The sequence below is a fragment of the Dasypus novemcinctus genome, chromosome 2 (assembly GCF_030445035.2).
Source record: "Dasypus novemcinctus isolate mDasNov1 chromosome 2, mDasNov1.1.hap2, whole genome shotgun sequence".
NCBI lineage: Eukaryota > Metazoa > Chordata > Mammalia > Cingulata > Dasypodidae > Dasypus > Dasypus novemcinctus.
The window spans coordinates 90,610,869-90,626,156 of NC_080674.1; the positions used below are offsets into that span (position 1 = coordinate 90,610,869).

The 15,288-nt window shown below is 37.0% G+C and overlaps 1 protein-coding gene and 1 long non-coding RNA gene across 5 annotated transcripts in view; one reads left to right on the plus strand and one right to left on the minus strand.

The window, feature by feature from the left end:
- The window catches only part of TMEM161B (transmembrane protein 161B), a 76,550-nt gene extending 67,244 nt beyond the window's left edge, over nt 1-9,306 (minus strand). The window contains exons 1-2 of one of the 4 annotated variants that reach the window (XM_058275719.2): nt 9,160-9,290; nt 6,957-7,033 (exon numbers count right to left, since the gene is read on the minus strand). Coding sequence is in view for 2 of the 4 variants with exons in the window: in XM_004470614.4 (XP_004470671.1) it covers nt 9,160-9,162 (3 nt within the window). In the remaining 2 variants the exon portion in view is untranslated. Of the gene's footprint in view, nt 1-317; nt 408-749; nt 799-6,956; nt 7,034-9,159 lie in introns of those variants that run through there. The other 3 variants (XM_058275722.2, XM_004470614.4, XM_004470615.5) reach the window with 3 other exon arrangements.
- Nucleotides 9,307-9,429: 123 nt separating this feature from the next.
- The window catches only part of LOC139436183 (uncharacterized), an 89,846-nt gene continuing 83,987 nt past the window's right edge, over nt 9,430-15,288 (plus strand). Inside the window, exon 1 of the long non-coding RNA XR_011646200.1 lies at nt 9,430-9,508. This is a non-coding gene — a long non-coding RNA (uncharacterized lncRNA). The remainder of the gene's footprint in view (nt 9,509-15,288) is intronic.

Here is a 15,288-nt window from a genome sequence, read left to right on the forward strand (position 1 = left end):
CCCTAAAGATCTAGTCCAACCAGGACTTCTTTGCAAAACCCTTCCTGAATGTCATACAAATTGAATAATCTCTCCTCTGTGTCCCAATTTATATTGAACTAAATGTACTATTAATATATTAATTACTTATCAGTCTTTCCTCCAAGACTGAGTTCCTTGAAGTCAAAGCAAACAGGATCTTACTTAGGTTTTTTTCTCCTTAGTGCCTTACTTAAAGTTTGGAACAGAAGTCCTCAATAAATGTTTCTCAAATAAACTGAAGTCTAAAATATTCAAAATATTCACAAATTCTCATATTCATAATCATAAAATCTTACCAGTCAAACCAGAGATCATTTAGTTCTTGTTTAAGTAGACTTTCATGCCATGTGTTTATTTGTACTTTTCCCAAAGTTATTTTTAGATACCTAGGATGAGCAGATTGATTTTAGTAATATCTGGATTAAATATTTTTAAAAATACATTATAATCAGATATTAAGATTCTGCGTATCAATGTCAAAGAACCACAAAACCTAAATTATTTCAGGACATTTTCCAAATTTTATAGTTTATGGTCAAAACACAAAAGGCATTTAAGAGATATTTAATCAACTTTAACAACAAAGTCACTGCCTATCTCATACATAAAAGATATGGGTATAAAATAAGGATATTTTAAGCAAATAAGCTATATTTTCTCAATAACTGCAATAATTTAAATATATGGCAAAAATGCACTCTATTAAAACAAAATTTAATATTACTTACTATATATGGCTTGTTTCTTCAAATACTTTTATTATCTTTCTGTTCACTGCTGAGTAAAGTGACAATATACAAATTCATTAAAAGATTTATAAATAATTTAGAAAACAACTTGAGCTTTGTGTCCACTTTTTCATATATATACATGAAAAATATATATTCATATATATATGAATCCAATCCTAATCCTTTTTTAGTTTCCTAGCTGCTAAAACAAGTACCATACAATGGGTTGGATTAACAACAGGAATTTATTGGTTCACAGTTTGCTTGGTCCAGGGGTTGGTATCTTCTGGCTGTCTGGCCATCTTCGGCATTCCTTGTTTTTTTCCATCACATGGCAATGCATACAGTGGTATCTTCTTTCTCTTCTGGGTTCCACAAATTTCCAGCTTCTTGTTTCTCCCTATAGTTTCTCATTCTATGTCCAATTTTCTTTGCTTATAATAAGGACTTCAGTCATATTGGATTAAGGCCCCACCCTCATTCAGTTTGGGCACACCTTAACTATTTTTAAAAATATTTATTTTTATTATCTTTTTTTTAGAGTTAAAAGATGACACAAAACATGACATTAAAAAACATAAGAGGTTCCCATATACCCCACTCCCTATCCTCCCACCTCATCATTTTTTTATTGCATTTTTTTAAAGATACATAGATCACAAAAAATGTTACATCAAAAAACACAAGAGGTTCCCACATACCCCCACCCCCACCCCACTCCTCCAACATCAACAACCCTCCTCATCATCATGGCATATCCACCGCACCAGGTGAACACATCCCGGAGCACTGCTGCACCACATGGACTACAGTCCACATTGTAGTTTACACTCTTCCCCAGCACACTCAGTGAGCCAGGGAAGGACATACAATGTCCAGCATCTGTCACCTTAACATATTGAAAGTCCTGTTTGTAAATGGGTTCACACCCACAAGGCCAGGGATTAGGACCTGAACATACTTTTTTTGTGGAGGACATGATTCAATACCCAAAGATATAGTTCACAAATATGTACTCATTGGTACCAAGTACAGAAGTTGATGAATATATATATTCATATGAACGAATTCAAATTTGTTCTAATGTTACATCATTGAGGCCTTGCCCAAATGTTATATGTGAAATAGCCAACCCAATCATTTTCTATTTACATTTTTTATTCTGCTTTATCTTTCTTTGTGGCATTCATCACTGCTGACATATTATGCATCTATCTCATCATCTGATCATTCATCAGACCTTCCCAATACAACTTAAGCTCCATAAAAGCAAGGAGTCTCTCTGTTTCAGAAACAGTTATATCCCTGTTGCAAAGAATAATACCTGGCATATAGGTGGTATTTAATAATGAATGAATGAACGAACAAATACCTTTGAAATAAGAGTACAAATTCTAAAATGTTTGTCTAGTGAAACAAAAGTTACAATCATTTAAATCAAAACTAAGAATATTCATTTCATAAGAACTTTAAAGATTACTTCTGTAATTGAAGGATAGGTGGGACAGAAAAAGTAGGAAAGTATTTTATTTCTGGAAAGTTCCTTTGGGAAAAGTTGTGTTAGTTCTTAACTTAGTAACATGGGCAAAACCATGTCAAGATCATAAGAAAATAAATCTCTTAGAAATGAACACTTTAGGATATTTTCTGATATTTAAAAATCAATTTAACATGAACTTAAGCTTTAAGCGTTTACCCAAGAACAAAAGAATCTTTTTTTAAAAAACGAACCAAAGCCCAAAGAATAAGTCACAGTCTTACGACCAAATGTTAGCCAAGAGAGCAATCTCTCATATTATTGCAACCAAATATTTTTAGGAAAGAAGTAGTGAAGGAGAGAAATCAGAAGAAAATAAAAGAACTAGGAAAAAAACCCAAATCTCTGCCACTCTGTGGTTAACTGATGAAACTTGACCAGTACTCATCCTTCAAACTCTATGTCTGGTTATCACTCAGGTAGCCTAGCTAAAACAAATACCATGCAATGGGTTGGCCTAAAAAACAGGAGTGCACTGGTTCATGGTTTTAAGGCCAGAAGAAGCCTCAAATCTAGGCATCAGCAAGGCAATGCCTTTTCCTGGAAGACTGTGGTATTCTAGGACTGGCTGCCAGCAAGCCTCAGTCCTTAGCTTTTCTGTCAAATGGCAATCAACACATATGGCGATGAATTCTCCCTTCTCCCCTGGATACCACTGACTTCCTGATTCTAGCTCTTTCCCCCTGGCTTCTCTCTCTATGATCTTCTCTAAAAGTTCTCCAGTAATATGATTAAGAACCATCCTGATTCAGCTGACCTTAACTGAAGTAACTTTTCAATTATGTACATCAAATTCTCTAATACAGGGTTCCTCAGACTTAACTGCAGAAAATTCACTACCATCCCCAAAATGGGGCCCAGATAAGAATGTTTAACAAGCATCACAGGTGATTCTTCTGTAAACTTGCTTTAGTTTGCTAAAGGTTGCCAAAGCAATATACCAGAAACAGATTGGCTTTTATAATAGGAATTTATTAGGCTAAAAGCTTACAGTTCTGAGGTGGTGAAAATGCCCAAATCAAGACATCGTCAGAGATGCTGTCTCACCAAATTGCAGCTGAGTTCAGGCACATGACAGGGCATAATGGCGACCCACTCACCTCTCCCCTCACCTCCAGGCCTGTTTCTTTCAGCTTCAAGTTGCTCCCTCTGATTTCAGGCTTTAGCCTCTCAACCTCTAGGAGTTTCTTCATCTTTCTGTGGCTGAAGACAATCCTGGAGGCCTCTCCCACATGGGAGGGGGTAATACAGCAGCTCTGTCCTGTGTTTCTCTACATGTTTCTCCTGTTTACGAATGGCTCAAGCAAGAAGGCCAAGACCCATCCTGGGTCATGCCTCACTGATGTACTCCAACCAAAGGCCCCCAACTGAATCAATTCAATGGATCCCACAATCTAATCTAAGCTCTTCAGTAAAGAAATTTAATCAAAGGACCCTTAACTAAATCTAACCAAAAGGTCCCACCACATACAACAGGTTTACAGGCACAAGTATGTGTTTCCTTTAAGAAGAGGATTTTCTGGAATCCACAAAAGCCTCAAACCAGGAAAAAACTGAAGTTTGAGAACTAATATCCCAACGCACTTATCAAAACTCAGTTGAAATGTCACCTACTACATGACTACCCTCATCAAGTTAGAATTACTCTCTCCTCTCTGCACTCTTCAAGCATATTACACGTACAGACATATCTCATTCTATTGCACTTCACTTTAATAAAAACACAGAAAATGCACCTTTTTATTAATTGGCAATTTGTGGCAACCCTGCATCGAGCAAGTCAAAGAGCGCTATTTTTCCAAAAGCATGTGCTCACTTCATGTCTCTGGGTCATATTTTGGTAATTATCACAATAGTCCAAACTTTTTCATTATTATTATATGTTATGGTGATCTGTGATCAGTGATCTTTGATGTTATCACTGTAAATCATGCCCAAATAAGATGGCCAATTTAATCAATAAATATTGTATGTGTTCTTACTGCTCCACCTTCCTCCCTCTTACTCCCTATCCATGGGCCTCCATATTCCAAGAAACAGCAATACTGAAATTAGGCCAATTATTAACCCCACAATGGCCTCTAAGTATGTTCAAGTGAAAGGAAGAGTTGCATGTCTCTTACTAGAAATGATTAAGCTTAGTGAGGAAGGCATGTCAAAAGCTGAGATAAAAGGAAGAAAAAACAGCAGCAGCAGCAGCAACAAAAAAGCTGAGATAGGCTGAAAGCTAGGCCACTTGTGCTAAAGAGTTAGCCAAGTGGTAAATGCAAAGGAAAAGTTCTTGAAGGAAATCAAAAGTGCTACTCCAGTGAATACACAAATGGTAAGAAAACAAAACACCCTTATTGCTGATGCGGAAAAAGTTTTAGAGGTCTGGAAAAAAGATCAAGCCAGCTACAACATTCCTTTAAACCAATGCCTCATCTAGTGCAAGGCTGACAGAGGGGAGAAATCTGCTGAAGTCTGAAGCTAATAGAGGTTGGTTCATGAGGTTTAAGAAAAGAAGCCATCTCTGTGACATCAAAGTACAAGATGAAGCAGGAAGTGCTGATGTAGAAACTACAGCAAATTACTCAGAAGATCTAAGTAAGATAATTGATGAAGGTCATTACACTAAATAACAGATTTTCAATGTACACAAAAAGCCTTCTTAGAACTTTCACAGCTAGAGAGGAGAAGACAATGCCTGGCTTCAAAGAGTCAAAGGAGGCTAACTCTCTTATGGGATAATGCAGTCGGTGACTTGAAATTGCAGCCAATGATTATTTATCATTCCAAAAATTCTACCCAGGGCCCTAAAAAATTGTGCTAAATCTACTCTGCCTATGCTCTAAAAATGGAGTAACAAAACCTAGATAACAGGACATCTGTTTACAACATTGGTTTACTATTTTAAACCCACTGTTGAGACATACTGCTCAAAATATTATTGCTCTTGGCAATGCACCTGGTCATCCAAGAGCTCTGAAGGAGATGTACACTGAGATTAATGTTGTTTTCATGCCTGTTAACAAAACATCTGTTCTGCAGCCCATGTGTCAAGGAGTCATTTTGACTTTCAAGACTCAGGATTTACAAAATACATTTTGTAAGGCTATAATTGCCAGATAGTGATTCCTTGGATGGATCTGGGCAAAGTCAACTGAAAACAATCTGGAAAGGATACACCATTCTAGATGCCAATAAGAACATTTGTTATTCATTGGAGGAGATCATACAATCAACAGGAACAGGATTTTGGAAGAAGTGGATTTCCACCGTTATGATGATTTAGGGGGTTCAAGATCCCTTCCAGTGGAGGAAGTACTGTAGACGTGATAGAAATAGCAAGAGAGCTAGAATTAGAAGTGGAGCCTGAAGATCTGACTGAATTGCTGCAATACCATGATAAATGTTTAACAGATGAGGAATTGCTCCTATGGGCGAGCAAAGAAGGTGGTTTCTTGTGATGGAGTCTATTCCTGGTGAAGATGCTGTGAACATTGTTGAAATGACAATAAAACATCTAGAATATTACATAAACTTAGGTGGTAAAGCAGATGCGTTTGAGAGGACTGACTCCAATTTTGAGAGAATTTCTACTGCAGGTAAAACACTACCAAACAGCATCACATGCTACAGAGAAATTTTTTGTGAAAAGATGAGTCAATCAATGTAGCAAATGTCAAAGTTGTCTTATTTTAAGAAATTGCAACAGCCTCCCCAACCTTGAGCAATCATCACCCGGCTCAGCCAGCAGCCATCAACATCAAGGCAAGATCTCCACTAACAAAAAGTTTACAATTTCTTGAAGGCTCAGATGGTTAGCAATTTTTAGCAATAAAGTATTTTTTAATTGAGGTATGTACATTGTTTTTTAGACATAATGCTCTTGCACATTTAGTAGACTACAGTATAGTATAAACATCACTTTTATATGCACTGGGAAACCAAAAACCTCATGTGACTTGCTTTATTGAGATAGTTGCTTTATTGTAATAGCCTGAAACCAAATTCACAATATCTCCAGGGTGCGTCTGTACTTCTCATAGCAATTACTATATTATATCTTCCCAACCTGTACCACCCCTCTCCAAAAGAAAATTTTCTCATTAACTCAAATAACTAGGGCAGAAGTATGCAACATTTTTCTCCTAACAAGACAGTTTAGTTGCTTCCAAATCACCCTGAATGGTGGAAAGATTTCTACTTGATTATAGCTATTCTGTAATTCTCAAAAGGGTAAGTACAATAGAAGAAAGTTTTATTCCTTTAGTAAATTTTCTACAGACGATCCATTTTCACAACTTGAAATAATAAAAACTAGAGTGAATCTTCAGTAATTTTGACCCAAACCACAATCCTGTTGTCATTAGCACACAATCTAAAAAGCCTATTACATGTATAGGTAACTACTGAGTTTAGGACTATAAAATGTGTCAGACAATGAGAGAGGATTAAAATGACAATAAAAATCAAGATGGCCCAAGAGTTGCTTTCCATCTTTGGGTAATATTTAAGAACACAGGGTAATACTTGGTCAAACATATGGGCAAAGGTTACAAGCACACGATGTATAAAAAAATGAAAAAGGAAATGAAAAAAGAAACCAAACTTGAGAAACAAAAGGTACAAGGAAAAACAGTGGAAAAAGGTTAAATTTTATTTAATCAGAAATATGGACTTACTCTGGAAAAAGTCCTGAATGAAGTCAAAGAATCATAAATGTAACAGTCTGCTCCCCATCAAGTCCCTCTTCTCTTATCTAGGAGGAAACAGGAACTCTTATCTATGTTGAGTGACTTTGGCAAATTCATGTAACTAATGATAGAAAGAATCTGAGTTTTCTGAGTTCAAGTCTAGTCTCCTTTTCATTATATCATGAGGTCCATGCAGTGCAAAAGTTCTTAATTCCACCAAGCCGAATCCTAAATAAATTCAGCCCAAGTTCACTTTATTTAATGGTTACCCCTTCTTTTGAAGTAGTCAAAGCACTGACCATACTTGAATATACAAATGAAGGATGTTATCAATCTCATAGCTAGGAAAGGTAAAGCTGAGTCAAGTAACTGATCCAGAAATACAAGCAATGCCACAGTGGACAGAGTAAACCTGTCCCTGGTAGTACTTAAGTGACATTCTGAAAACAGCATAACTTTACATTAGCTAAAAGCATTAAGTACCTCTATTAAGCTGATAGGGGAAGAGTATTTATATTTCTAGTATTCCAGAATCCTGGAAACAAGCTCACATTCAGCTTCTCTGTGACTATTATGAATTTAAGGATATTAATTACACTCTAGCTTCAACTTTTCAAACTATGAAGTAAAAAACTGAACTTAAATTTAAGAAATGAAGACTTGAGTTTTAATACAAGCTGTGCCGAACTATTGCTACCTTAGGCAAATCACTGTCAATTTCCTGACCTCATATTCTTCTTTCTGTCAGAGGGAAGGGAAAGAATGGGAAAAGGAAGGACCAAGTCAGTTATCTTTGGTTCATTCCAGTTCTACTGTTCCCTATTTATGTCTAATTTCATTAGTACAAAAGGAAGAAAACTCAATACAAACCATATCATTCACTGAGGTTTAAACAATCATTCTGCTTAAAGAGAAGTAGGTTATTTGGCAGAGTGCATCAGGAATATACCACATGACTTTGAAGTTCTTTGGTTTCACACAGGTAAGTCTCAAAGTTATATAAAGTCAATCACCACACACAACAGCTGAACACTGACAACATTTGACCCTGAAAAAGTCTGGCAAACTGAAGCTAAAGTCCAAGAGGGAAGACCCTGCAGTTGAGGATTTGAAACCCTTTATACAGTCAAGTAACTAACAATGTTGAACTTTACCACAACCCTGTGAACCTGGAAATCCCCCTGCCCTTTTGTATTCCAGGAAAAGGCGACTGCAAGGTATCATCCTTCCCTATGTGACTTGGATTTAAAATTCCACAGGAGGCTGTTCCTAAGTTTACCTAAGACAAGGTCGGTCACAGACCTTCCAATTTCCCATTCTTTGCCTGAATAACAACCAGCTGAACTGCATGTACCCACAGATAAACGGAACAAAATGCTTCGAACTTAATTTTGGTTAAGAATCTCCCAGGTCCCTTAACTAACTCCTCCACCCTCAGCTAGAGCCAGCATACAAACCCTCCTAAACAGCCCCTCTGCGAATAGGATAGCCTCAGGGTAAAACATTTTCTGACCTACAATAAAATAATACCACCCTTTCATCCCACTTCCCCATACCCGGTTCTTTCGTCCCTTGTTTACGCCTTCCTATAAAAGAAAAAAATCTTTTTAGTAAGCTTTGAGAGAGATTTGTAAATCTTATCGTCAGAGCAGGCTCCCTATTGGAATAGTCCTCCCCATCCCTTACAATAATCCTTCCGAATAGTCTCTCCTTATTAAGTCTGGACTTGTTTTTTACTTAACATAGCCTTTCCAGTTCCAAAGGGGATGGGTTTGAAAGGTTAAGTTCACTTTACCATTCCCTTAAGGACAGGGGTTGACCTTCTACAAGAAGGGGACCCAGCATGGAGAGGCTAAAGGCGTTCCTAAGATGTGGAGTTGCTGACCACTGTTCTGTAGCTGAGAAAGCTACTGGGAAAGAGGGAGAGGAGGTGATCATCTAGGGAAGGTCAACTGAGGCCACTTGGCGCCATAGGCCATACACACTGAATGAACCAGAAACACGCGACCTACCTACTCGGTACTCCCAATTTCCCCGTCACCCGCGTCGCCGCCGGAGTCTCACAGGTAGAACAGATGCTGCTTCCTCAGCGACCCCAGTACTCCGTATCATCCCAGCACTTCCGCCCGGCTCCCCGACCAGGTCCCTTCCTTCCCATTACTATTATCCAAGACCTCACAGGAGGACTCACCATGGCTTCTGCGAAAGGTCGTGAAACCTGACGCCCTGGAATCGCCGGGAAACTCCTGAATCTCCCCTCCCAGTCCTGCAGCCTGGAGCCGCGAGGGAAAGGATCTTCCGGCTCTACCGGAAGTTCTGTCCGCACGGCACAGGAAGTTCCGCCTCCCTCCTGAACGCCGGCGACCCCACGCTACGCAGAGGTGAGGAGACGCAGGATGTCCTCTAAAGCGACTTCCGTGGCGCTTGGTCAGGGGCTGGGGGCGGGGCTGACCTTGAGAGTGTGCTTAGGGGAGGCGCAGGCGCAGCTCAGGTAGGTGGGCGGGCTGACACGCCTTCGCAGCGCCTGCGGCAATTCAAAGGTAGGTTGGGTGTTTTTGGTAGGAGTGCATCCTCTCTGTGGGAGGCGATGGAGGCACAGGGTGGAAACTGGGGTGACAGCAGACCCCACACCCAGCGGATATAGGGAAGGTGAAGACCACAGGCTGCGTTCGTGCCGAGACAATACAGTAATTGCTTCAGCAGCTCAGCCATGCCCTTTCTCTTTTTACTCTCTCGTTTTCCTGACTCGGACCCTTGGAGCCCTTCCTCATCTCCAAAGAACTGCCCCTCTGTCGTCTCTGCTTCTAGCCTTAGTGGGTCTTCCTACTTTACCCTTCCCAGAGCAGTGGAATGTGAAGTTTCTTCACTATTCACAGATAATCACCTGAGGCCAGAACGATATCTACGAAGGGCAGAGAAACCGGGAAGAGACTTTTGCCCATTTAATACATTCCAATATGGACGGTTTTCTTTTATTAAAAAAAAAAAAAAGTATCGGATGGAAAGAAGTGAAACATCCATATACGTCTTAATCTGTGTTGTCTTTTTTGAAATCTGCGCCCGTCAACTCTTTTTGCCTTTTTATTTGCCTATACGAGATATAGTAGTTTTGGAATGGGTATACAAAGCACTTTCAAACCAGAGATTAATCTCACAACTTGGGAAACCTTAATTAAGTCTTGGCTGTCGCAGCAGTTTCAACCATGGGATCTCTTTTTGCCATAGTGTCTAGTTTTGTCATAAAACTGGAATTGGAAAGGCAAACTAAGGAAGCTTCAAAAGTAAAAGATTGGGGAGGCAGGTGTGGCTAAGTTATTAAGTCTTTTCCTTCGCAGAGTATCGGCAGAACATGGTATCCCACCTGTAAATGGCCCAAAGACCATTAGATTGCTGAGACACCCAAAAGGAGATTGCTTACTTTATATTGGAAAGAGGGGTAGCGACTGGTTGTATGGGTTATGTTGTTTTTACCTTAAATTTTTGTGGAGGGATAAATAGCGTGGCAAAGTGAGAAGAAAGGAATCCTAAGAACCGACATCAGAGACAGGTGGGGTGGGTCTGGGAAGCAGGTTGTGAAACGATCCTGCTAAAGATGAAGCCACAACTTCCCTATGGTTTCCTCTTCTGCTCTGTAGGAACAAGGTTCTAAGTCCACACAACCCTTGGGCATCTGCAGATGGTAAATATGGTAGCCAGGGATTGGGGTTGTCTGCTGGTCTGTCAGAAGCAGCTGCTATTTTTGAAGGTAAAGGTGGAGAAGGAAAGTGACTATCAGTCTGTTGGTAAAAATATATCCTGTGAAGTCTTTTTCTCATTTTTGACACTGGTTCTTAAATCAACCCCAAACTGGCAGCCTCATTGAGATTCATAAAGCATCTCTATGTGACAGTAAGTTTGGAATTATGATCAGGGTAGAATTCCTGGGAAAGTAAAGCCACAAAATGAAATCACAGTCAATATTCGTTATCTGCATATCACTTTTAATAGAGTATGGTTCTATGTTACTAATTTGGAATATAGAAAATTCATAAAGTTTTAATATTCTGTTTCACTTGTTTCTATTGTGAAAAACCTGTTGTGCAAGTAATGTTTTTAAAAAATGAAAATGAATACAGTATATGTTTTAAGGCAGTGTCTTGCAGTCTTATTTAATTTCCATAGAATGTAAGACTTTGTATTAGATACGTGCCTTGAAGTAAGTGGATTTGCCTTTTCTGATTATTTAATATAGATGGGGTCTTTGACAAAGATACATTCTATAGTTGAGAGAGAAGACAGGAGAATTATGAAAGGGATGAAATTAAAAAGAAAGCAATTAGAGGTGGAGTGAGCATCATCATCCCAGGATTGGGGAATGAACTATGGGCTAGAGTGGACTTCTGGTATACTACTACAGACTTATTATGATTCTAGCAATGGAAGAACTGATATCATTGATGTGGATGGAGGCAGTCGCCACTGGAGGTTCTAAGGTCAGGGAAAGGGAAAACAGGTGTAATGCAGGGGCATTTTCAGGACTTGGGAATTGTTCTGAATGACATCGCAATGACAGATACAGGCCGTTATATATTTTGCCATAACCTACAGAATTGTGTGGGAGAGAGTGTAAACTACAATGTAAACTATAATCCATGCTTAGTGTCAGTGCCCCAAAATGTGTTCATTAATTGCAATGAAGGTACCACACTAATGAAGGATATTGTTAATGTTGGTAAATGTGGGCCATGTGGGGAGTGGGGCATATGGGAATCCTCTATATTTTTAATGTAATACTTATGTAATCTAAATATCTTTTAAAAAATTAAAAATTTTTTAAAAATCACTAAAAATTAAGAAAAAAAAGAATAAATGAAAATATAAAAAATTTAAAAAGAAACAAAAAAAGATTTTTAAAGTTCAGTAGTTTTGGCAAAGGAGTCTAGACTTTGTGAAAATCCTTGGCTGTTTAGGGCTTTGTGATGAGTTGAATGAGAACCATGCTCAAATACAAACACCAACAGAAAATTACCTCCTTGAACACCCCTGTTGACCTGGAAAACTATTTAAGATCTATCACTTTTTCAAAGTCCAGCTCCATATTTTTTACAAAATGTTTTTCTGATTGGCTCCTTCTCTAAGAGATTTTCACTACTTTTTTTTTTATCTTTAATGAATATGCTTATTATATGCTTTCTTGTATTACAGTGCCTTGTAATTGTTGTTTTTTCCTAATATATATTGCTTTCCCTGTTTGACCATGAATGCCCGGAAAGCTGGGATCTTGTTTTTGTGTTGCGTCCCACTGCCCCCACCCCAACATCTGCTCTAGAAATACCATGTAAATAAATGTTGTGGAGAAGATCACTCAGTTCAATTACCCTTAAGATGTTTTGTGGACAAAGATGTTAGTTGTAGGAATATTATAATAGTGAATATTAGGAATAATCTTTTGTAAAATAATAAGAGAATAGTCAACTTCTGCCATATATGCTGAGTGAAATATCTATTTTTAAAAGTCTTTAGGTTAGTCTTTCTAATACCAATGTTACTTTTTTAAGTTAAAAGAGCAGGATACAAAATGATGCCCAGTACCATCAATTTTTACATAAAAAGAAGAATGCTAAGCATAGAAAAAATATTAAAAGGGAAGTTACAAAAATGTAAAAGATTGGCAATGCCAAGAATGGTTTATTATATATATAATTTGCCAGGTTTTTCTACAAGAGGGTGAGAGGATTTATTTTTTAAATTTATTTTCTTCTGTTTAAGTGAAGAATGGATGACAGGAACTTTTTTTCAAAATTATGCTTTTTGGCATTTACCTGTAATCTCATATTTCTAATCTGAAGAAAAACATGTTCTTCAGATATGTATTAAAACCTTTAAATAATTCAGTAGCCTTCTTCTGGACCTTTTCCTTTATTTGCATGTTGCTTACTATATTTGTATCTGGGACTACACCACACATCTGATTAACTCATGAAATAACCCCTGCAAATTTTACACAAATTGTACAGTGCACATTTGCAAGAAGAATTAGCATACATAATGGAATCTTGATATAATTTACACATTTTGATCAGGAAAACGTTCTTTAAACCATCATTACAATAATGATGCAATAAACAAACAAAACCATTATGAAACTAACCTATCAGGTACCTCCCTACCTTCACCCACAGAGTTAGCTAGAACACTTTCTCAATGATAGGATGTACTTTGTGATAGTTCCATTACGATTTCCATGTTCCTTTGGTTAATTGAAAAAGCCAAACCTTCCATTCATAGTACTGGCTTTTTCCCCCTTCTCTAAAAATTTACTTCTTTATGTTTAGAGGTAGTTTTCGGATGGTTTCAATTCAAACTTTCATTCATCCAGCTTAGTGTGTCACATTAGCAAAGTATTCCTTAATTGATATTGCAAATTCATCCATCTTAATCTTATTTTAACAATTCTCCCATTCGACTAAGTTTACTCGCTCAAATAAAAGCTTTAAAATAAATGAATCGCCTCTGGTTTGAAACAGGAAACTCCTGACTGGCTGGCCATTAATAAATCATTTTTTTCCTTCTCAAAATCAAAAAATAAATTAATAAAATAAAATAAAGGAATCATAACGTGTGTGTCTATTTTTTTTTCCTCTGAGTGAAATTCCATCTTATCCTATAACAAGTTATTGTTAGGTTTCTGTTTTATATATATATATAATATATATAATTTTTTTTTAAACCTCTTGAACTCAGTATTTCCCTACCTTGAACAGAATGTGTTTCTTTAAAGCCACCTGGGTACTGGACATTATTCAAGTTTATTTTATTATTATACGATAATTGGAGAGCAAACAGTTAATATGCTAGTGATTGCTTTTTTCCAGTTGAAGTTGCCTTTTTGTTCTAAGAGATAATCCAGCTTTATTGTATGATGATGCTGATATTATTTTGTTGCCTTTTTTCATGCAAACTGAGTATCTTTTATTTAATTTACCTAAGATATACACTAAATCTGTTGGAATTACCATACAGATTTTCAAAATTTGTTGGTAACTACTTTCTATAGAAAACTGCAAAATGCAAAGGAATGCAAAGTAAAACCTGTTAACTGATGAAAGCTTAAGGCTAGTTCCTTCCCTTTTCTTTATTCATGGGCCTAACATGATTGAAGTTTCTTTATGATAGCTGTATAGAGATGTTAATTTCATAATTAAGGTCCTTTAATTGTTTTGCTTTAGGGCCCAAATTTCTAGTTTATAATATTTTAGTGTAGGTTTGTGTGGTAATAAATTTGAATGCAATTCTAGTTAATAAAAAATGCACTGAAACTAAATGTAAAATTTTTTTACCATAATTCTTCAGTAATGCTGAGAATTTTGTTAAATTGCTTTCTATTTCCACACTGTCAAATTTTAAACCTGAGTCTCACAAAAAGTATAGTAAGGTTCAGGAAAAAAAAAATCACAACTAGTACATTGTTAACCAAACAGACTTTCAATACAATTAAATATTTAAATCTTAATCCACATGTGCCAGCTTTCAAAAGTTCAGTTGTTTACATCTTTGTTTATTTCAGGAGGAGGAGGTCACTTTTTTGTGTTTGCTTCCTGAGGCCACCACACTTGATGCAACCACACTTAAGAATAACTTTAAATAAATGCTGATAGCACCAAGTAAGATTTCTGTTCCATTATCAACTAGCTAGTTATCAAGTCTTATTATACTGCTCCCAATAATAGAAACAGTCTCTTTCTAAAAAGCTTTGTGTTTAAACCTTTGTTAAGAAAATTTTATGGGAGACTAAGTATCCGGTAACATTCCTGTAGTCCCATTAGGTTTAGGAGTTTCAGGTAAAAGGTTCATTATTAATAGCAAATAGTCAATTTGTTTTCTATACCATGACTGGAATAATGTTTAAACCTAAAATAACTTTATGTGTGTGTGGCAATATTTATTGTATGGGGAACAGTGGTAAATAAAGTAGACATGATCACTACTATCAAGGAATTTATATTTTAGAGGTAACAGACAAATAAAATACAAGATAGTGATAACTGCTATGCAGAAAATTCAAATAGATGACTATTTTAGATTAGGTGATCAAGGAAAGCCTCCCTGAAGGTGTGATTTAAACTTCTATTTGACGAAAGAATTCAACTTAATAAAAATTGGGGAAATCATTTCTTGCACAGGGAACAATAGTACAAAACAATAAGGCATGAACTAATTCAGAATATTTCAGGAATCAAGACAAGGCCTGCATGACTGGAACAATTCCCCATTCTCTAACACCAATCTATCTCCTGGTAATCTAGATTTTTAGATTCAAACTTCTTGAGTTTACCTATTA